The following is a 22,726-nucleotide window of genomic DNA, read 5'->3' as shown; positions in this document are numbered from 1 at the left end:
CCCTCAAAATCAGGATTACGCTATAAATATATAAATATCATTTGGTTCTGCTTACGCTCTCAGAATCAGGATCAGCAAATATTTGATAAATGACATCCGTTTATTTCCGCAAGGTTCCATTTACATTCGTTACGTTTAAACAAAGCTAATTCTCAAGAAACTGGTGTTTCATGTTTTATTTATTTTGATCATACTTCTTTTTATATACTTTTCAAAATGAAAAAAATGTTATAATTATTAGTTTTCTAGTCTACTAGCAATATTCGAATCACACATTAGTCAATGATACATGCAATCATTGTGCGATAACCCTTCATTATTAAAATAATCTCACAAAAATAAATATATCAAAACATACAAAAGAACACTGGAGGATTAAAAAATGTATAAAGAAGTAAGAACCCTCAAAAAGTTCACCATGCCTTGATAGTTCATACACTATCCCAAAGTCATGTCCTTACTTATGTGAACCCATAACAAAGCCACACGTATTATTTGGTTAATTTTATAGCTTTTGCCTCTGTAATAATAATGAATAATACTATAATAGTCGTCGTTGGTAGGGAATGATTTAGAGATTGTTAGGTGAGAGTGAGATAGAAGGTTTTGCCACGTCCCATAGTGAACCCTCTGGTTCCATCAGGCATTCTTGGTCCCTTTGTAGCAGTTTTGGGAGATGAAGATTCATGCAGGCCAAGGCTCCGTGACATCGAGCCGATGCTGAGTCCAAGCCCGAGCCCGATCCCGAAGCTATGTCCTCCTCCTCCTAGTGCATAGCTTCTTGGAGATCGTCCTCGTCCTTTTCCTCTCCCTTTTCCCCATAGTCCACCAATATTGTTGTCATCACCCTAACGTGCACACCAAAAAATGCTATTTATTTATGAAAAGACTTAATTTAAAGGGATTTAAGCAAGACTAACGTCATTATCAAGCTGTTGCTCGGTTAAGTGGAGACGTGGAGAGTCTTCTCCTGATTCATAAGGACTTTCATCATCTATGAGGATGCCATCAAAGTTTCGTCTGTGTTTGAGAACTGATTTAGGCTGTAAAAAGCAAATTAATCTCAGATGATTTTAAAATTTCTAAAAATATATGTTGGTTTATAAACATTATAAGTATGTAATTGATTATACCGAGCATCTAAGAAGCAGCCTAACACGAAGTCCTTTCCTCCAGTTTCTTTCATCGTTCAGCTTCTCCACCTGGTGTGAATTACATTGTGGTATATCTTAGAAATTATGTACTATACAGATTATTGGATCAAAGAAGAAAAGATTCACTCACAGCTTTATCCGCAACAACAGTGTGGTCATACTCGATAAGTGCGTGAATCTTTTGGATTAAAACAACAAGAATGTTAAGCTCTTTAAATCCATTAGAAGCTCAAGAACAGAGAAGATAATGATACCTACTTTGTTGCTCATCAAGAAATCTCCTTTTGGACGTGAGGTGTTGGATTCTGGAGGATGACAGATTCGAATGGCCTTAACGCTGAAACAATTATATACTTGTTGTGTTGTTAATTTGCTTAGAAAACGCCAAGTTGAAGTGAAAGTTATATGAATTAGATTTTTAAAAGCCTTCTTACTTTCCAACAACTCCAAAGATCTTCTCTAGGTTCTGGTAAGAGTGATCATCTGGCAAATTTTCTACAACAACAGTCCGGCCCTGGAGAAACAATAAACAAGAAATAATTGATATATAGTTGATTAATACAAATTTAATGAAGACTTTCATGATAATTAACTACCTGTAATTCTTCTCTGTCTCTGTCAGTAAATGGAATTTTACGCCTGACTTTCTTGTTGTCTTCACTCACAACCTTCACAAATCTCTCAGTTATATATATATACACTTGAGATCTTATAATTAGCTAGCTTGATGGTAACTACTAACTAAGGAGTAAAGAAAGAAACTTACGAGCTTAGAAGAGGAGCGTAGAGCCAATGCAACTAAGTGGTGATGACTTGTCAAAGCCTTGATCTTCTTGGTCGAAGCGATATAAGATATTGGCACTGAGTTTAAATAGAAAACAGACATATGAATGCAAAGCAAAACTTTCATTTTGAAGATCTTCACAAGAGTGTTTAAGAAAACGGAAGGATTGTAATTAAAAACCGATTTTGGGCTGCTTACCATAACCTTCAGGATCTTTGTTTATGTGCTTTGAGATGGACTCATTGGCTAGGAGACTCATGTCCGTGAACTGGTACTCAACCTATAATTTGAAACAAGTTTGTGGGTAAAGAAATTCATGATTCCTATTGACTGATCATTGTTTGCAAATTGGGTGAGCTTAAACTGCTCTATTCGTTAGCGGGGTTAAAGTTCAATAAAATTATAATTTATTTTCAAATTCATTTTAAGAGTTTATTTATATAGTTTTTGTTAGTTTAATTTTGGTTATTAAACCTTTAAATAAAAAATAAATATTTTAATCATTTTAAATTCATAAACATTATTTTATATATACTTAGTTATAGTATTATGTTTTATAATCTTAGTCCTACTAAAACTATCCGGTTTTCATTTTTTGATATAAATTATAGAAAATTTTGAAAACAAATTGTAAGGATTTTTAAGACTAACATTTTCATTTAGTTCTTACTATTTATAATCTGTTTTAAATTAATTTCTACTATTGCGTATCCATATTTTTTATTTGTATATTTTATAAATTTAATTATCAAAATTTATATATGTTATTAACTTACACCATTTTTAAAATTTAAATAATGTAAATAGCACAAGATATCCATTGTCATGTTTTCATATTATAAGATTGTAAAACTGATCTCATGACATAACCAGTAAGTAAATAAAAAAAATGTAAGAACCTGTTTGACGATCTTAAGGCGGAGATCGTCGGAGAGCAAACTCTTTGACGAAGAAGACAAGTTCTGATTTGCCGGAAACTGAACCACCGGATTAGAAACGTAAAACGCAGCCGTGGGATCATGAATATTTTGATGATGAACTGGATCTCCTCCTCCGACGAAGATCCAGTCCGACGACTGAGAACCGCCGGTAACTCCTCCGCCGCCGCTGCATCCTCCTATGGAGAGTTCGTTGTAGTGGAAGCAAGGATAGAAGTAGCCGGAGATCGGAGAAACCTGCGGTGTTAGTGCGGTGGCGTGTGATCGCGGTACGAATTCCGGTGCCTGAGCGTTGAATTTGAACGATGACGCCTTAGAGGCAGAAGATCCTCCGCCACCTCCTCCTCCTCCGCCGTCTAATATCTTCTTCTCCGTCGTCTCCTTGGTAACGGACTCTACAGGTTCTCGTTGCATCTGCGCCATATTCCCCCCTCACTATATGCAAAAATCTCTTTAACAATTTTTTTTTTTTTGGTATTTTATATTTTGAAATAATTTTTAATCTAACAAAATTAATAAAGAGTAGTTTTATGTTGTTTGTGTTCTTCTAATAATTTCAAAACATGGAAAATTGTGAAGCCTTGTTTTTTTCTTTTTGCGCAAATTGTGGATTTTTAACGAGAAAATAGGTTTCCAGGTTTGACTTTGTATTTTACTATATCTCTTCAAATTATTTTGAAATTTTAGTCATCTCTTTCTGAAACACATTTACAAATCTTTTTATCATTTAAAAATAAAAAAGTTTACTTCACATTTTTAAAAAACTTTTTCTGACAGAAAATACTGAGTTCGAATCACATTTTTAAAAAGAAAATCAAACTATTTTAAATGAAAAAAATATTATTTAAAACCCCAATTTTATTTTTTTCATATATTTTATATATTTCATAAAATGATAAAATATTAAATTACAGTAATTTAAAAATAAAAAGGTTTTTCAAAAATTCTAAAAAAATTTCAAAAGACTTCAAAAATTTTAAGACTCAAATCTCAGATTTTCTTAGATTTACTATCAAACCTTGAAATTGAATTCTCTAAAATCCTTGATTCAATAAGGTCATCCGATAAATATTTATAAGGTAACTTCAAAAGGCACTTGACAAAATTGGATTTTCTTTTTTTTTTGGACATCAATTGGATTTTCTTTTTTTAAACACAAACTTTAAAGGACGTTGCCTATTAAGAGTTGTTGCAGTAATCCTTGTGATTTGAGTTGACTTGGTTAAACCAATAGCTTTTGTTTTATTATCAAAGTGACTCAAAATAAAATATAAAACATCTAGTCAGTAGTCAACGAAGAAAGCAAAAACAGCTTTCCCACGTTTAACAAAACCGATTAGCTCATAAAAACCAAGGAAACTCACAAACGAGCACCATCCCATGAGTATTATTATAAAGAAGTCTCCAAAAAGCAGTTGATAAAATAAACCCCAAACGAGAACGTAGGTTAATCCTTGTTCCCTAAATCCTTCTTGCATTGTAACCTTGTTGGCCTATCTCTTGTTGCATTTGTAGTAATCTTTGTTGCTGTTGGTGTAGCATTTGCATCTGCATCATGATTTTTTTCTGTTGCATTGGCGTTTGTTGCCCAAATCTTAGTGGCATGCATCCTTGTTGGTCACATACTTGTAGCCCTAGTCCTTGTTGACTTTGCATCATTCTTTGCTGTTTGATTGCCGTTAGTTGCATTGATGCTTGTTGCCCTAATCCTAGTGGCATGAAGCCCTGTTGCCCCAATCCTTGTTGGCCGCATACTTGTTGCCCTAATAATCCTTGTTGACTTTGCATCGATATTTGTGGTTCTTGTAGCACAGTGTTAGTTGGGTTGAGACTTAAATTCTCAAAGACTCTTATCATCTCTTTAGGCAATACGTCCACGTCGGTAATTCCCGTTTGATTGAGTATGTCCTTTATTTCTGCTGAAACAATATCTTGTTCCACATCAAGAGCCGTAATAGCTATATTTCAACAAACAGAAAATAAAGACTGATCAGTAATATATATATTTATATCTTGATTCTCAAGTCATTCGATTAATTAAAAAATATATATATATATATATATATATATATATATAAATGATATCCCCTATATATTAAAAGAGAAACATTACAACATATTTTGTAGCCACATGTCATCACCACAATCATTCTTAGAATCCTTAGAAAACTATGTTGGTCCATATAAATATATAATAAGCTTTTTATTAAATTAATCATAAATTAATCATAAATGTTCTTCATTGTTTCCTTAAATAAAAATCACGGAATTACCTAATATGGCTAAAGTATATATGACAATTAATGATTTTGAATAATAAATATTTGATAAAAATCAGTATATTCTCTATAATTTTTAATTCATTTTAAAATAAATTAAACAACCACATTAACTATATAATAAAAATTTAGATTTTTTCGTATATGTTATAGTTTGAATTTTAAAAAACGAATATAAATAACTAAAGTTGTTAAAAATCTCACACTGAAATTTTTTTGATCCATGGTTTAAAATTTATGTTATAACAAGATACAACTGATTATGAAATTACATAAGTAGGAAGTCTCATTTAATAAATATTATATATATGCATATTAATATTTTTTAAAAATAAATTATATACCATATAAAATACATAAGTATTTTAATTTCGAATTTGATTTGAATTTTTTTGATAAACATTTTGAACAATTATTTACAACTTAATATTTAGATTTTAAACTTTGTATTGAATGTTTTTAAATTATAAATTACTAAAACTATTAAACATCCCATAAAGTTTTTATTGTTATCATTGATTTAAAATTTTTGTTATTAAGAAATACAAACGATCAAAAATAATATGAGTATAAAATATTTTTTAACAGATGTCAATATTAAAATGTACTATATATCCATGTTAATATCAATTAAACTTAATTTTATAACATATAAAATAGAAAAAGTGTTTGTCTGGATAAATAAAATTTATTTAAGTATTTGTACCAATTTAATTATATACGTAATAGTTAATAAATTTTTAATTATTCAATATATTTATTATTTCATAATATGTAAAAAATATGTAATACTTAAAAATAATTTATAAATAATATTTATTCCGCGCAAGGCGCGGATCTTAACCTAGTATACCATGATTCAAGAATTGTTTGCAGATATGAAGGTCGAGATCCTTGATCTTACTCTTCTCCTCATTGAGGAAGTCAATATATGCTCGGATTTCAACAAATTTACCAGAAAGTGTCTGGGTTTTCTCAATGTCTTCCAGGGTCGGGCCTGAAAAATATTGGCCCACAAGCAAGAAAATATTTTTGGCCCTTTTGTTTCATAAAAACAGTGAAAATATTGAAAATGCAGCTGGGAGATTTGATCCCAGATCCGGTTCTATAGTGAGAGCAAAGTTACCAGTAGAGCTATATGGTTTCTTTGTTCATTATTGACCCTTAAAACATATATATATTTTTTCGGGCCCCAAGCACATGCTTGATGGGCTTCTATTCAGGCCCGGCCCTGATGTCTTCCATGAAGAACTTCAGTGGAGCACTGTACGTCGGAGGTTAGAATAATAAACGATCTTTTACACATATGATATTAATCGGACGCATAAATATTTAATTAATTAAGTAAATTGCCTAGATGGCTAGATCTTATCGACAAAAGAATAGTCATTTGATGTCAAAACAAAATACTAGATCTGTTCGACATTGTGATTACGTATATATATTTTTATTGCTTTGGTAAATGAAATCGGAACGTTTAGATGTTCTAAGTGCCTAGCTAAGCCATTAACACATCCTATCCAACAAAAAGTATCATAACGATTTGGTGAAAAAAGGGAAAGGAAGAGAGACTACGTGTTTGATGATGATGATGGTGATGTGTAAATGTTCATAGTTGAAACAAAGTCTCGATCTACTATCCAAAGACTGAGAAAAAAAGCCTTCGCCTATTGTTTCTCTCTCTAAAGCAAAACCTAGTTTTGATGCCGTCTTGCTTTGTTGTGTTTCTTTCTACCCTCGTAGCATCCTATTTACAGGAACAAAACTTGGTTTCACCCCCTGCGGTGAACTGTCTAAGACCATCTTTAACCAGGGTGCTTAAGCCCAATGCTTAGGTAATTAATGATTTAAAAAAAAAGAAAAAAGGGTTTAATTTAAAAATACGGCGCTTAAAGAGGGAGCAGAAGCAGCGGTGCTAAATGGACACGTGTGGGGCATTGGTTAAATCTCTCTCTCTCTCTCTCTCTCGCACAAAACGCATCTGCTTCTCTCTCTCCTTCTCTTCTACGAAACCGCGTCTCTCCACCTCTCCTCGTCGATTCCGCCGGTGTTTCCCGTTTTCTCACCGATCGGTTGGAGTCGTCGGCATCTGTGTCGGTGGAAAGCTCGTCTCTGTCAGTGGTGTCGCCGATCGTGTCGTCTTTGAGCGCCGAAGACGCGTCTCTCCAGCTTTCCTTCACCACACCGCCTCTCTTTCTTCATATCTCCTCGGTGACTCCCAGCGTCTCCCTCGGTGGCTCAATCTCTCTCTCCACGGTAAAACAGAGTTATTATATGTTCATGTCTTAATCTTTCAATTGATGCATGTATAAGATTGTGGTCTTAGACTGTCTTAATCTGTGAACTGATGCATGTCTTAGATTGTGGTCTTATTACGCTGTTTCTATTTAGTTCTACTTGATTCGTTTGCTTTATATAACGGCTCACGTCTGATCCTATTTGGTTTGGCTTTTTTCTTTGTGTGCTGAGATGGTTCGGATGAAGAGGACATCAATGGTCATAACGGATCAAGATACATCAAGGTTCGACTACAATGGCAATAAAGGTAACACACACCTTCTGTATATAAGTTTATATTAATTTAGGGAATGATAGAAACGTTTTTAGTCTCGCATTGATGTTGAATTGGTTTGTGTGTGTGAACTGCTTGTGGTTTTGGTTTGAATTTAATAGATTGAACCCGAGTTTATGCTTTTGAATTGAAGTGATTGGGCTTTGGGTCTGAATTGAATAGATTTAATGCGGCATTATGCTTTTTGATTGAACTGATTCTGCTTTTGATGTTGATCTCCTATGTGCCTGTGGTTTGAATTGATTGTGCTTTCAATGTTTTAGATAAATGAAAAGATTCAGCCGATTATTTTTGTGGTTTGGATTGTATGGATTTATTGCCATTGTAGTAATAAATATGGGTTTTAGATAAATGGGTGAGTTGATGTGTGATTAATGTGTTAGATAAATATGTTAGTTAAGGGTCTACTCGACATGGTTGGCTGTTGAACTCGTTTATCAAACGTGATCAATGCTTCTTTCCTTCTTCTCTTCTATAAAAAAAATCAACTTCTACTTGTATTTCTCATAGCTTTCTTCTACTTCAACTTCTCATTACTTTCTTCTCTTCCATCTACCTAAAGCGACTTCTTTTCTTTCTCTCTTGAGACATTCAAATATGGATTCCAATTCATATATACCACCGGTCTCAAACTTTGTAGACCTTCTGAATAGTCAGCAAGAGACTGTCTTTGGTGAAGTTTCTTCCTCCCAAGTCCCTCTCTTTGGCAGTCAACCAACAGCAGAAGAGACTACTGGAGAGCGTAAAGAAAGGAGGTCTTGGACGCCTGTAGATGATGTTGCTCTCATTAGCGCTTGGCTTAACACAAGCAAAGACCCGGTTGTAGGCAACGAGCAAAGAGCCGGTGCGTTCTGGAAAAGGGTTGCTGCGTACTTTGCGGCTAGTCCGAAGGTTGCAGGAGCTGAACCGAGAGAGGCATCACATTGTAAGAACCGGTGGCAGAAGATCAATGACCAAGTGAACAAATTTTGTGGGGCTTATGACTCTGCAACAAGAGAGAAGAGTAGTGGCCAAAATGAGAACGATGTTCTCAAGCTTGCGCATGAGATCTTCTACACCAACCACAAAAAGAAGTTCACTCTTGAGCATGCATGGAAGGAGTTGCGGAACGACCAGAAATGGTGTGAAATGTCAGCAGCTAAAACCGCAGGAAGCATTAAAAAGAGGAAGGGTGATGAGAGTGCACAATCAGCGAGCTCATACGCATTTGAAACAACCACTGGTGAAGAAGAGCAGGCCACCATTCGTCCCCCAGGTGTTAAGGCCTCAAAGGGCTTTGGTAAGAAGATGATGGCAGAGGGTAAGAAATTAACTGAGTTTCAAAGTCTGTGGAGCATCAGGAAGGAGGATATCGCGGCAAAAGATAAGGTGGCGAAGATGAAGCTACTTCAGTCATTAGTAGGAAAGGAACTACCTGCGTATGAGGAAGCTCTGAAAAAGAAGCTCATCGATGAGTTGATGTCTAACTAGTTTGTGTTGTTTAAGGTCTGGTCTAGTCCAGTGTGCTTGTGTTGTTGTTCTTGTTGCTTGTTTCTTATTCCTTGTTTCTTGTTTTCTAAGTTTCTAACTGTACGCTTTAAATCTTTTAAATGCGAGTGTTGTTTCTTGTTATGTAAGTTTCTGTCTTCGTTTTAAGTTGTGTTTCTAGTCTTGAATCATATTAATAAGTTCAAGTGTTGTTGTGTCTGTCATTTTGAAGTGTTGTTGTGTCTCTCATTTTTAAGTGTTGGTGTTGTTTAATCATATTAATAAGTCTTCTGTCAATATTTTCAGGAGCAGTGGGAGCATCTCTGTTGTGTCACGAAGCAGTGGAACCAAAAAGATCACGCGGCTGTTGTGTCAAGTAGTGTCACGGGCAAGCAAGTGTAATGTGTCACGGGTCTGACCCTATTGTGTCATGTAGTGTCAAGTTGTGTCTCAACTATTGTGTCATGTAGTGTCAAGTTGTGTCTGAGCTATTGTTGTTGTCTCAGTGTCTTGTGTCTGGTAGTGTCACGGGTATGACCTGTTGTGTCATGTATTGTGTGTTGTGCTCACGACTTCGGAATTATATAATTCACAAGGCATCGCATGTTTCATCTTCTCATAATCTCATAATTTCATTATCTACTTCTTTTCATTTTCACAAGTCATCTCCTTGCTTTCTACTTCTCATCTCTCCGCTTTCTACTTTTCACAAGTTATATAACTCAGAAGTCATCGCATCTTTCATCTTCTCGTAATCTCATTTCTACTTCTCTTCATTTTCACAAGTCATATTTCTCATATTCTAAAACAATCTTACCTAAATTATGGCATCGTCATCTAATGATCATTCTGAGGATATAGAAGAAACATTTGATCAATATTTTGATCAATATTTTGATCAATATTTTGATGAAACGTTCGAGAATCTTGTCAATGATTCTGGTGATCAACAAGAAAGGAGAAGAAGAAAAAAACGTGCTTATATTGAAAGAAACCGTGAAGCGGGCAATCTTCGTCTGTGGAATGATTATTTCAGTGAAACTCCAACATACCCTGATAATCTATTCCGCCGACGATTCAGAATGAACAAACCGTTGTTCATGAAAATTGTTGATCGCCTCTCCAATGAAGTGGAATTCTTTCGTCAAAAACGAGATGGTCTCGGAAGGCTTGGTCTCTCTACACTTCAAAAATGTACAGCGGCCATTCGTGTCTTGGCATATGGTACAGCCGCTGATGCGGTTGACGAATACCTCAGACTCGGTGAAACTACTACTCGATCATGTGTCGAACATTTTGTGGAAGGAATAATATATTTATTCAGCGATGAATACCTGAGAAGACCAACTCAAGCTGATCTTCAACGCCTCCTTGATATTGCTGACTGTCGAGGCTTTCCGGGGATGATAGGTAGCATCGATTGTATGCATTGGGAGTGGAAGAATTGTCCCACCGCTTGGAAAGGTCAATATTCACGTGGTTCGGGGAAACCAACGATCGTTTTAGAGGCGGTTGCTTCGTATGATCTATGGATATGGCATTCGTTTTTTGGACCTCCAGGTACATTAAATGATATCAATGTTCTTGATCGCTCACCGCTTTTTGATGAAATAATAAATGGTCAAGCTCCGCAAGTCACTTTCTCTGTCAATGGAAGAGAGTATCATATGGCGTACTATCTCACCGACGGTATTTATCCAAAATGGGCAACTTTTATCCAATCTATTCCAATACCACAAGGGCCGAAAGCGAGATTATTTGCTCAACATCAAGAAGCTGTACGAAAAGATGTCGAGCGTGCTTTTGGAGTATTGCAAGCTCGCTTTGCCATTGTTAAAAATCCAGCGCTTTTTTGGGATAAAGTCAAAATCGGAAAGATTATGAGAGCATGTATCATACTCCATAATATGATCGTTGAAGACGAACGAGATGGGTACAATCTAATTGATGTTTCAGAGTTCCAACAAAGAGAAGACACCGGAACTTCACATGTCGATCTCGCTTTTTCAACGGATATGCCTACAAATATCGCCAATATGATGGGTGTTCGAACAAAGATTCGTGATAGACAAATGCATCAACAACTCAAACATGATTTGGTTGAACATCTGTGGACTAAATTTGGATCTGATGAAGACAACAACTGACTTCCGAATGTATCTTGCTCGTTTATTTTATTAATCCTTGTTTTTTTTTAATTAATATTATATGTTTAAAATGTAATATTTAATTATGTTTTCTTTAAATTTTATCTTAAAAAAAAACTTAAGCACCCCTTAATAAGATCCCTCCATTGGAGGACACATCTTAATGAGATCTTAACTAAAGTGCTTATGTCCAATCAAAGTTCAATTAACTAATTAAATACTCATTAAGCAACCCATATGGGATTTATGGTTAATCATGCTCTAATTCACTTATTTCTTAGCACCAATCAAATTGACATTGACATGTAAGATTAGTAAAAAGAGGAAACAAAACTTTAAAAAAGAAAAATAGCTTTTTAAAAAAAACCTTAGCCGTTAGCAAGAGTTAGAACGTGATCTTTGTTTTATCTCTTAGGTTTTGAGCTTCAAATCCACGATTGATGCTGATTTTGTCACGAAGGAGCTTCAAATATAAGAACAACTTCATACTATTAACCATAATATATGCAAACATCATAATAACAAACATGGTACTGGTTGTAGATATTTAACAGAAACAAATTCTTTATTTTCTATGGGAGTAAAATCAAACCATATGTTGAAAGTATAATCTTGTAAAATTTGTAGAAGAAAAATCGGATCCATTACGATGGCCAAGAAGAACAATATAACTATGGCAATGCATTGGCTAGTTTTAGGCTGCAAACCGGAAGATTCCTCAGGTGTCATTGTAGACGATGAGATCAATGCTACAATAGTACGGCCTCTCCCTTATGGACTTTAAAGGAACTGCTCAGATTCTTGAGAAAGGCGGTTATGTCACTGATTTTCAAGACAATAGAAAAGACGTGGTTGTGGAACAGTTGAGACAGCTTTGCAGTTTTCAAGGTGGGGAATCAAACCAGGAAACCTTGGGTCTGGTGGGATTATGTCTCTGATTTTCAGATCAGATGTCCCACGAAGGAGAAGAAATACAGCAAAGAACTTGCAAGCCTATATTTTAAGAATACATTACAAGTCTGTAGCTGTGGCCTTTCTACATCAAAGATCAAGACACTTGCATCAGTGAGTTCTCATGAATTTGCCATCGGTTTCTTTTGTTGAAATTTAGGCAAGACTAGTTGTACTGGTTCACAAGAAAAGTCATCCTCTTCCTCCTTGGGGTCTGCAAGTTTGAATCCCATACCATCATCTATTCATCTTCTTCATCTCCATACCATCAGCGCTCTTTCTAGCTCATAAGGCAACATGGCTTGATTTGATTTGGAGAAGATGAATTCGAAACTGGATTTGAAAGCATAGAATTGGAGACTTCAACTTGACAAACAAACCTTTTTATCTTCTCTTTGGGCAATGAAAAAGAAGACAATGGAAGGCGTAACAAAACACACGCTAACAAGGAAACGTTTTTTTCAGTGTTCAAAAAAAAAAAGGAGATGTTTTTTTTACCTATTTTTTTTTCTTTAAGTTTTATTTCCTTCTTTTATTAATCAGAAGATCTTACAATTTTAAGCAACAATAGAGAATGGAAATAGGTGTAACTTAAATAAGCAACTGATTGTCTATACCTGGCTGCCAACAGAACAACAGTTCTTATAAGCATAATCCATGTTGCTCGCAAGATGGTATATAAACAGAAGCTATCTGAAAAAATCCAAACATAAAGAATACACAACAGGTACCAACATGGATAAGTTCTCTGCAACCTTAGATTGATATTCTTACAGGAGAAAGGTACATGACAAGTGATAAAATAAACAGTACCTAACATGTCAAAGAATGAGAAGAAAGACTTGAGCATAGGCAAGTCTATGGAGCTCTTCCATGTTATTTCACGGAAGCTCCTCATGTTTAAGAACTTCTTCTTCATCGCTTCCATATGTGAATAAGTCCATCACGTGTGCAACGATCCTAACAACAAAAACAAAAAGTAGTGCCATGGATCCGATAAACTATTTCATTCTCAATGGAATCAACAACCGCCTTGCCTTCCTAGAGGAAACACACTGCTAGCACAACTTGCATCGCTTCATTACACAGTGCCGAATTAGGGTGAAAGAAGGCTGAGAAAGTTACAGCTTTGGTTAGGATTAAAATCCAATGGCCTCAACTTCAAAAAATACGACGACATGTAATCACCACGGAGCCTCTGCTCTGCCTCCTCCGAAACTCCTCTCCGCCTCGGAGTCCGTAATCCGCCATGTTGATTGGATCCCAGACACGGCCAAGAAACCTGTCAACATTTGAAAACTGAACCAAAGGTATATCAAATGTCCAGATCTCTTAAGACTTTATAACTGATTCTTACCATCTGAATTTTGATTCATTCTTCTGCGGTTGATACTAATCGCTGATCGTCCCGGATGTACAGTAACTGGTTGTTAGAACAAACTATTCTTCTGGATCTCGTTTGAGTTGTGGTGGCCATCGTCGAAAGGTGCGATATTTATGATAATCAAGTAGAAGACCGGAGTTAAGGACGTAGTAAAGGAGCATGAGACGTTACGGGGAGATGAAAGGCATCTCTGAAAGTTTCGTAGGCAAGATGAAGAGGAAACCCGAGGAAGAGAAAACACATATTCGATTTGTGTTTGAGCGTGCCACGTGTCCAAAAATGCTCCTTGCTCCTTGCTGACGTGGAGGGCTGAGGTGAGAGAAAACTCTATTTTATTATTATTAATCATGTATGTCAATTTAATTGGTGCTAAAAGTAGAGGTGAATTAGAGAATTTATCACAGGGAATGAACCCAAGTTTTGTTCTATTTATAAGAGTAAACTAGATTTCCACCCGCACAACCGTGCGGGTATATATTTTTACATTTTTTTTTGTTGAAAAAACAAAAATACGCCGTTGTCGGGTATCGAATCCGGGTCACCCGCGTGACAGGCGGAAATACTTACATAATTATTATTATATATTTTTAATGTTACTCACATATTTAAATGTTTGTATAATTATGCCAAATATAATAATTTTATAGTTTTATGCTGTAAATTAAAATCACATATATATGTTGCTTATTATATATTTGTCTTATTGAATTTGCGTTTGATTACTAAACTAAATTTTTTAATGCATGAAACAACATATATGAAAACAATTTTGTATTTAATTTATTATAATCATGATCCGTAATTCAAATTGCTAGATTTTTTTAGTAATTTTTTAATGTTTATTAATTTTATATAATAAATTACTGTATATTAAAAAGTTTTGGATAAGTTAAATTTTTATACATGTATTATATAGTTTACTAATATTAACCCGTTCTACCAACATATTATATTTTTAGCATAAATATTTTATGTTTACGAAAATAAAATATGTTAACTTATCAATTAAAAATAATTTTATCATATTTTATTCAATATAACATTTTTATTTTAAAATGATAGATATTATTATAAAATTGATAAAATAGGATATAATTTTATTCTTTTAGTAATATTTCATTACTAATTACAAAATTAGTTGAAAATATTTATATTCAATTTATGACAATTAAGATCTTATTATAATCTTTTTCAAGAGATTTGTTAGAATTTTAATTTTTTTAAAAGAAATTAAAAGATATAAAATATATTATGATTAAAGTAGTTAAAAATATTATGTATATTAGCATTAGTGATATACATTTAATATAAAATTTAGATGATGGTCCAAATAAAAATATCACTCATCAAAAAATCATGATTTTTATTTTATTAGAAAACAAATTTGAAAAAATTAAAATAAAAATAAATATGTATTTCTAACAAAATCTTTAAAAGTTATTAGTAAATGTATTTGTGAAATTAATTAATTTCCTTTTATTTAAATTTTCGTTTATAAACCAAAACTATATTCAATTTTAAATTCTAATTATATTTAAATTAAAACTAACTAATTTTTGAAAGTAAATTTAAAAAGATTCTAAAAAGATTTTAAAAAGATTTTGTTAGAACATTTTAAATATATTAATTTGTATTTTAAATAAAATGATAAAGATATTAAAAGATATAATAATGAACTTATGTAAAATATGATATTTTCTAGGAATGGTCCAAAATAAAAAAAAATCACACATGAAAAGAAGTCATGACTTCTGTTTTAATATATAAGATATTTTTTTTTCTTTGTTATTACTTCCTTTTCCCCTAATCAATTATCTCTCTCTAATTTTGATGACTGGATAGTTTTACTGCTAACTGGAAAATTATCTCTTTTTAGTTTTTACTGAAACATAAATTGATCATTGTGCTTTATTATCGTGATAAAATTAATTATTGTAATAGTATTAAAATATACTTTTAAAAATTAAAAAAAAAACATTAGTTATTTTTATTTTAGATTTTCCTCTACTATATCGACGTGAAATAGAAATAAAAAAAAAGAAATATAAATCATTATAATTTTCTTAACTTTTTAATTTTTTAAATTTTTATTCTGTAACAAAAAAGTTAGTAGTGCTTTCAACTCAAACCAACAACATTTAATAAAGTTTACAATTTGATTTTATAATAAAACATATTATAGTTATTATTACCATTTAAAGTAATTTTCCAAAAAAATAATATAATTTAAATATTGATAAAAAAATTAAAATATATTTTGATATAAAATAGTTTTAATGTAAATTCTCCCACCCATAAGATGAACCACCCACTAGATCGAAACGGGATACTAGTGCCTTCGGGATACTAGTGCTGTCGAGATCAAATCTCAGAAAACAAACTATTTTGTCTTATTGTTTTGAGTTATGCGGCTAATCAAAACCCTTTTGCTCCATTGTCTCAAGTACTCTCACTATATCACGAGTGTGCTAAGCGTTGGACAATTAGGTTTAACTGTTTAAGTAATTATAATTATGGGCCAAGCCCAAATAATTAGCCATCACGTGTATGTGTACATCGTATTCAACACATTATTATGTTAATAACACCACGTTGATATAACAAGCTTATATCATTACTTTCCAACTCAAATTATTGTTTGTCTAATTTGCTTAGGTGTGTAAATATGTAGAATCATATAATATTAGCAATGAATTCTCAATTCATAGATTATAAACGGTTTCTAGAAAAATATTATAACCACCCAATATTATATGATTGTCAAACCTCGAAATTACGGTTTTCACTCACAGTAGATTTCAGGATATTTCCAACAAAGACCAGAGTACAAAGCTTTTGAACTTTGTACTTTTCTATAGCTATTTTAATCAACAAAAGTTATAGAATATAATAGTTTTATGTAAATATTATTTTGACTATTGTTCAAAATTGATACATATGTATTTTATACAATAAATATAAATGGCCAACAACATAAATGTAGTTGAGATATAACAAAAATACAATATTTTTAAGGACAAGCCCGCGTGTATACTCGTGGGCTCGTCTAGTATGCATAATTTTTTTTCATTTGCGCCCAAAATTTAGAAGTTGATAATTGTAATTAACTTTTCCAACTTATTTTGTCATTCGCTACATCTGCAAATGATCATATTTTATTGTTATCATAATTTGACAACTTATTTAATGATTACTATAAATCACATCATAATTTATTATAAATATATATGAATTTTGTTGTCAATAAACTAATGTAATCATTTTGGACATGGGACATAGCATACGCATTTGTGTTCTGAGGCGCAAGCAGTATTTACTCCTTGCATCCCTAACCCTTCTGTCTTCTTCTTGCACGCAGATAGGCAAGCTGGCTTGTTGTGACAACTTCCAGGCTTTTGGTTATCTAGATATATGGGACAAATATCTTTTTTTTTATTCCCTTGCCCCATCGCTCCGGCCACTGTTATATATACAACATAAATCTCAGTGTATGTAAAGAAAAATGTTTCCGACAAATTTCAAATACTGAAAAATATTTTAGATAATTTTTATTTAGTTTTTAAAATCATTGATTATTTGAGGTATACAAAACATGTAGCTAATCTGATATAAAGATATCTATAAGTATCATGTAAATTTCATACCAAAAAAAAAAGTATCATGTAAATTTCCTTGTAAAATGATACATCAACTTTATTTCATAAACACAAACTATAGCTTTAAAATTTATTTACTCAGTAAACATAAATTTGGATTAAGAAAAAAGCATTTTTCATAATATATTAAAACCATATATCTAGCCAAAATAGGCGAAGAAATAACACAAAATACTTTTTGCATATCAGTTTCCTAGATTTATCAGAAAACTACTGTATATAATTTTATAGCCTTTAGATATCATGTAAGTTCATAGTGTAATGAACTATAACAAAATGTCTGAAAAACTTAGCTTATTAAAAAATAAAGTGATACGTTGCAGAAAAAAAAAGACATTCTAAATTCTTTCTCTTAAAAATAAATGTAATATATATTACAAAAGTATAGACACAAACCTAGTACAAGAATAATGAAGAGGGTTAAAACATTAAATGAAAATATAAGTGATTTTTTCATCCTTGGTAATATGAATGAATTGATTATGCTTTTTATTAGAAAATTTGTTGTGTGTAAAGAACAAGAAAGAAACAAGAAAGTATATGTATATATAAGAAGTCAAATGTATCATGTGTTACAATATATCTAATTTAAGCTACTTACCTCCTTTAATTTAGATGAAAGGAGGTGGTTTTGCATAATTCCAGATTCTGTTTTATTTATTTGGTATATTAATACATTATACTCGCTCATAATTTACCAAAAATAGATATCTAATTCACAGTTTATATTTTTTGGGTAAAAAAGAAAATTGATTTATCTGAAGAAATGCTATTGATAAAGAAATAATTGAAATCCTTATTTATATATATATATATATATATATTATATATATAATATATATATCGGTAGTGTTCTTATTTCACAAAACGCCACATCAAAAAGACTACCGATCTAATCGGCTTAGGTCTCACCAAACTTTCATCTTCTTGCTATCTTTTGGTATTGCAATAGGAGCATCCATGACTGCCATTTCCTTGTTGTACTTTTGGCGTATCCTCATCTTTTCTTTTGCCACCTCATGTTGTATCTACAGAACTCATTTTCCGGTCTATCTTCTCCTGTTGGAGCAGAGTACTCATGCTGAAATATACCATCAGTTTGAACAGATCCTGGAAAACTAAATAGATTTCAATTTCAAGATTCAGATCTACAGTAAATTTAAAAGAAATTGAAGCATAGCGTCATCACTTAATATATTTTTTAAAAAAATTAATAAATGGCTTTTTGGTTCAAAAGTAAATAAATGAGTATTTTATAGGTTTTGTAGATTTAAATATTCAAAATATAAATATAATGCAGAAGGAGTATTCACAATTTATTTTAAAACGGAATGGGATAATTCATTATTTTTTAATCAAAGAAGAAACTGTATCATAAGTTTCCAAAATCAAATGCTATAAGATATAAACATTAACCATATGTTTATGCTATAAGATACAAACATTGTAGAAAGATGCTCCAGTGTATGCGATGGTGTACATTATGGTGTACACTCAGATGTACTCTATGGTGTATACTCTACAGTTTGGCAATAGCTTCAGCTACACCATGATACCCCAAATCAATTCAACTGAGAGTAAGATTTTGAAGGAATTTTAAGAAGAAAAGGACAAAGGTTTTACTGTGAGTGAGACTTTAAAAGAGGTTTCAGCTCGCTTGATCATATTAATATAGTCCGGAGATCCAATGACAGATTCTACTGATTCCAGTCAATTATTTCTGACCGGTTTTCCATCGATTTTGAGGAGAGTATGAGGAAGACGAGTTACAATTTGCTATTGATTTGGGATGATTGTTATTGTCGAAACGTATGAAACTCCTCTCACACTTGATATTGATGAAAGTTCTGTAAAATCCCTTGATTGATATTGATATGTACAAGAGTTTAAATACATCGAGAGGTTACAAGATTTCACGATCTTCCTATATTACAGGCAATACATGCGTAATGTATATTAACGGAATAAGAATATGTGTATATTCTTTCACCCTTCCTCAGTTTGATCGCCGTTGCTGTGTACGGTTAAACTGGACCTGAAGGAGTTGAACAAGGAAGATGGTAACCCCTTGGCGAATATATCAGCGCACTGGAAAGCTGTTGGGACATGAAGTACTTTCACTTGACCAAGAGCGACCTTTTCTTTGACAAAGTGCAAGTCGAGCTCAACATGCTTTGTTATCTGGTGTTTTACATGGTTTGAGGCCAAGTAGACAGATCTTACGTTTGTCACAGAAGACGAGTGTGGCTTTGCGGATTGGTATATGTAGTTCCAAGAGCAAGTTCCTTATCCAACAAGTTTCTGCAACAGTATTCGCCACACCCCCTGTTTTCGGCTTCTGCGCTGGATCTGGAGACAGTTTGTTGTCGTTTGGAAGACCAAGAAACCAGGTTGTCTCCTTGTGTCTGGGCATCTGGCCCAGTCCGCGTCATAGTAGGCTGTTAAGGAGTCGATCTTGGTTTTGTAGATTTGCAGTCCATAAGAGAGCGTTCCTTGAATGTAGCGAATGATCCTTTTCAAGGCCGTGTAGTGTTGCTCTCTTGGATCATGCATAAACAGACACAATTGTTGCACGGCATAAGAGATGTCTTGGCGGGCCCTTGCCAAGCTTCTGTAATGTTTTGGATTGGAGATGCGAGCACCTGCTTCTGAGGACAACTTGGAGTTTAAGTCAGCTGGGGTTAAGATTGGTTTGCAGTTGGACATCTCAGCGCGTTGAATGATCTCAGAGGCATAGTTCTTTTGCGAAAGAAGAATTCTTGCAGCGTTATATTCAACCTTGATTCTGAGGAAGTACTTGAGCCGCCCCATGTCAGACATTGGAAATTCATTCTTGAGGCTGTTGGTAATGCGATGCAGTAGAGACTTGCTTGAGCCGGTGAGAATGATGTCATCGACATAGAGGAGGAGATAGGCCAAGTCGTTGTTGTGGCTGTACACGAAGAGGGAAGCATCAGACCGAGTAGTTACAAAGCCTAGCTGTTTGAGGTACTGACTGAAGCGAGCGTTCCAAGTTCGCGGCGCCTGCTTGAGTCCATAGAGAGCCTTGTCCAATTTACACACATGATGAGGGTTTTCCTTATCAACGAAACCTGGAGGTTGGTGCATGTAGATTGTCTCTGATATTGTGCCATGAAGAAAATCATTCTTTACGTCAAGTTGTTTTATCTCCCATTGTCGACTGAAAGGCATATTCAGTACTGCCCGAATTGACACCGGTTTCATCGAAATCAATACCCTCCTCATGTGTCTTGCCATTTGCCACAAGCCTAGCCTTAGGTCGAGTTATGACGCCCTCTGCATCATGCTTATATTTGTACAGCCACATAGAGTTAATAACATTGGCTCCATAGGGCCGAGGAACTAACCTCCAAGTTCTATTTTTAATCTGAGCATCGTACTCTTCATTCATTGCAGGGTTCCAATATGGATCAAGCAAAGCTTTTTGGTGTGTTGTAGGAATGCGAGAGACAGAGGGAGTTAATAGGGTAAATATCTTTCTCGGTTTAACAATCCCTAATTGACCTCTTGTTGTCATTCTCGCTGTCTGAGGAGCAATGGCAGGAAGAGTGTTTTGATGAAGAGGAGAAGCATTTTGTGAGGTTGTTTGCGCAGGAGGAACATGAGGGGCATGCGCAGTACCCTATAACAATTGAAATTCTATTGTTCTTTTAGTTACTAATAACATTTAATATAATATAATCTATGACTTAAGGTTAGGTCGAAATGAATATTTCTGTTTTAATAAGAGAGATTCAATATTACACTGATTGCTGCACAAGAACATAATATAATTAATTTAAAAATTATGTTTAAAAAATAATGTCTTCCAAAGTTCTAATTCTAAGTAGAGATCTGATAAACATTTATGGTAAATAATATTTGATGGATGATTTTGGATTCCATTTTAATTAGAGAGATACCATATGATAGGCCTTAAAAGGTTTTTTTATCACAAATACGAAGCACAATGATCAAGTATCTATGATCAAACTTCTAGTTACACAATCAAGTATTCTTCCTTGACTTCTTCTTCCTCTTCTTTTCTTGCTCTTCACGCTTCTTCTTCTTCTTTCTTTGTTTCTTGCGCTTCAAGCTTCTTATTTTGCTTCATTCTTCTTCTTCTTCCATTCCTTTGTAGCTTCTTCTAAGCTACTCTTCTTATTCTTCTTTTGTAGTATTTAATCAAAGGTTCAATCTCAACACAAACACACCTTTTTAGGAAAACTGAGTTTTAATCTATGTCAAAGCGTTTTATGAAAGTTGAAAGTCAGTGTTTGGTCTTGATGAAGTGGCTGGTGATGAGTTCTGAGACCGATATGTCAGAAGGATCCTAAGTAGTGAAAAAGGTTGTAAAGAAGCAAAAAGGAAGCAGTACTTAAAAATAAACCAGTGTAGAGAGCAAATGGCACACCTGAAGTTCATTCTGTTTTATGTACTCCCACAATCTCTGTACTAACCTCGACAACGAACTTTCACCATCACCGAAGAACTTGACAAGAGCATCCGAAGGTGGAAGAGGATCTGGAGTAAGAAGAACACAACCTTCCTTCTTTGGCTTTTTATCATTCTCGTCTAGTTCATCACTCTCTGTGTCTGGCCGAATGATTTGTTTATGCCTTGATGAAAAACAGACACACTGAAATTCAAATAGCTTTGTTACCTCCGTCTGTTTCCATTTTTTTTCTTTCCATTTTTTGGAGAGCTAGAGCCAACGGATTCTCCTAGACCAGAGCCAAGCAACAAATTATAATACGGTTTAAAAAGCTTACCTGGCTCCCATAGAATGTAGGAACATTACACTCAAAACCATCGGTTCCGAAACTTATATAAGTACCTCTGAGAGTTAGGTTCAGAACTTGAGTTACAGGACGAAGAGAAGCTGATTCACTCAGGTGAGCCATGTACCTCTGTCCTGGCTAATGCTGTCACCACAGTAAATGCATCAAGGTGGCGATAACTAGCTGGACAATACAAAGAACTGAGAGAGATTGATAAAACTAACTTTTTCTTCTTGCGTTTTCGCAAACTCCTAATTTCGTATTCACTTTCTTCTTCATAATCGTCTTCCACTTCTTCGTTTGTCCCCTTTTCACCGGTTACACTTACACACCCTGAGATAAAAAAAATTAGTTTCCCTGACATAAAATCAGTGTATTAAACGGAGCGGTTGACTACTAGAATTCAACAAAATTAAACATGATTTTGATAAGCCTGATCAGACTTACATGAGGAGAGAGAGCAACGAGCCGTTGAAGATTTAAAAGATTGTAAAGTTTGTGTTTTCAAAACTAAAAGAAAGACTCTGTTTACGCTAGAGTGTTTACTATTTCTGATTTGCCTTAAATAGTTGGAGAGGTAGCTTCGAATTAGGATCGAGACTTAGGTCTAAGA

General features: G+C 33.8%; 3 protein-coding genes across 3 annotated transcripts; 2 read left to right on the top strand and 1 right to left on the bottom strand.

Annotated features, from left to right (window-relative positions):
• Window positions 1-357: 357 nt before the first annotated feature.
• Window positions 358-6,137, bottom strand: LOC103859793 (la-related protein 6C). The gene is made up of 11 exons (XM_009137364.3): window positions 6,009-6,137; window positions 2,838-4,834; window positions 2,137-2,218; window positions 1,921-2,015; window positions 1,751-1,822; window positions 1,589-1,668; window positions 1,413-1,491; window positions 1,285-1,332; window positions 1,134-1,202; window positions 921-1,043; window positions 358-848 (listed from the first exon to the last, which is right to left on the bottom strand). Exons 2-11 carry the CDS (start codon window positions 3,297-3,299, stop codon window positions 582-584), a joined length of 1,377 nt encoding a protein of 458 aa, XP_009135612.1. The 5' UTR covers window positions 3,300-4,834; window positions 6,009-6,137; the 3' UTR covers window positions 358-581.
• A 2,187-nt stretch (window positions 6,138-8,324) lies between these two features.
• On the top strand, window positions 8,325-9,197 carry LOC103860198 (glutathione S-transferase T3-like). Its single transcript, XM_033287353.1, has one exon. It carries the CDS (start codon window positions 8,325-8,327, stop codon window positions 9,195-9,197), a length of 873 nt encoding a protein of 290 aa, XP_033143244.1.
• An 821-nt stretch (window positions 9,198-10,018) lies between these two features.
• LOC103860197 lies at window positions 10,019-11,341 on the top strand. Its single transcript, XM_033287352.1, has 2 exons — window positions 10,019-10,616; window positions 10,755-11,341. Exons 1-2 carry the CDS (start codon window positions 10,019-10,021, stop codon window positions 11,339-11,341), a joined length of 1,185 nt encoding a protein of 394 aa, XP_033143243.1.
• The last annotated feature ends 11,385 nt before the right edge of the window (window positions 11,342-22,726 follow it).

This window comes from Brassica rapa, chromosome A03 (assembly GCF_000309985.2).
Source record: "Brassica rapa cultivar Chiifu-401-42 chromosome A03, CAAS_Brap_v3.01, whole genome shotgun sequence".
NCBI lineage: Eukaryota > Viridiplantae > Streptophyta > Magnoliopsida > Brassicales > Brassicaceae > Brassica > Brassica rapa.
The sequence above is the reverse complement of the archived record's forward strand: the minus strand, read 5'-3'. Positions and strand labels throughout refer to the sequence as shown.

Bases quoted from the DNA above. Each gene is read 5' to 3' on its own strand.
- LOC103859793 (XM_009137364.3), bottom strand. From the start codon at position 3,299: ATGGCGCAGATGCAACGAGAACCTGTAGAGTCCGTTACCAAGGAGACG. The intron at 2,219-2,837 runs GTTCTTACATTT...TTCAAATTATAG, and splicing joins GCCTTAAGATCGTCAAACAG to GTTGAGTACCAGTTCACGGA. The intron at 1,333-1,412 runs GTAGGTATCATT...TTAATCCAAAAG, and splicing joins ATTTCTTGATGAGCAACAAA to ATTCACGCACTTATCGAGTA.
- LOC103860198 (XM_033287353.1), top strand. From the start codon at position 8,325: ATGGATTCCAATTCATATATACCACCGGTCTCAAACTTTGTAGACCTT.
- LOC103860197 (XM_033287352.1), top strand. From the start codon at position 10,019: ATGGCATCGTCATCTAATGATCATTCTGAGGATATAGAAGAAACATTT. The intron at 10,617-10,754 runs GTATGCATTGGG...TTGGACCTCCAG, and splicing joins GATGATAGGTAGCATCGATT to GTACATTAAATGATATCAAT.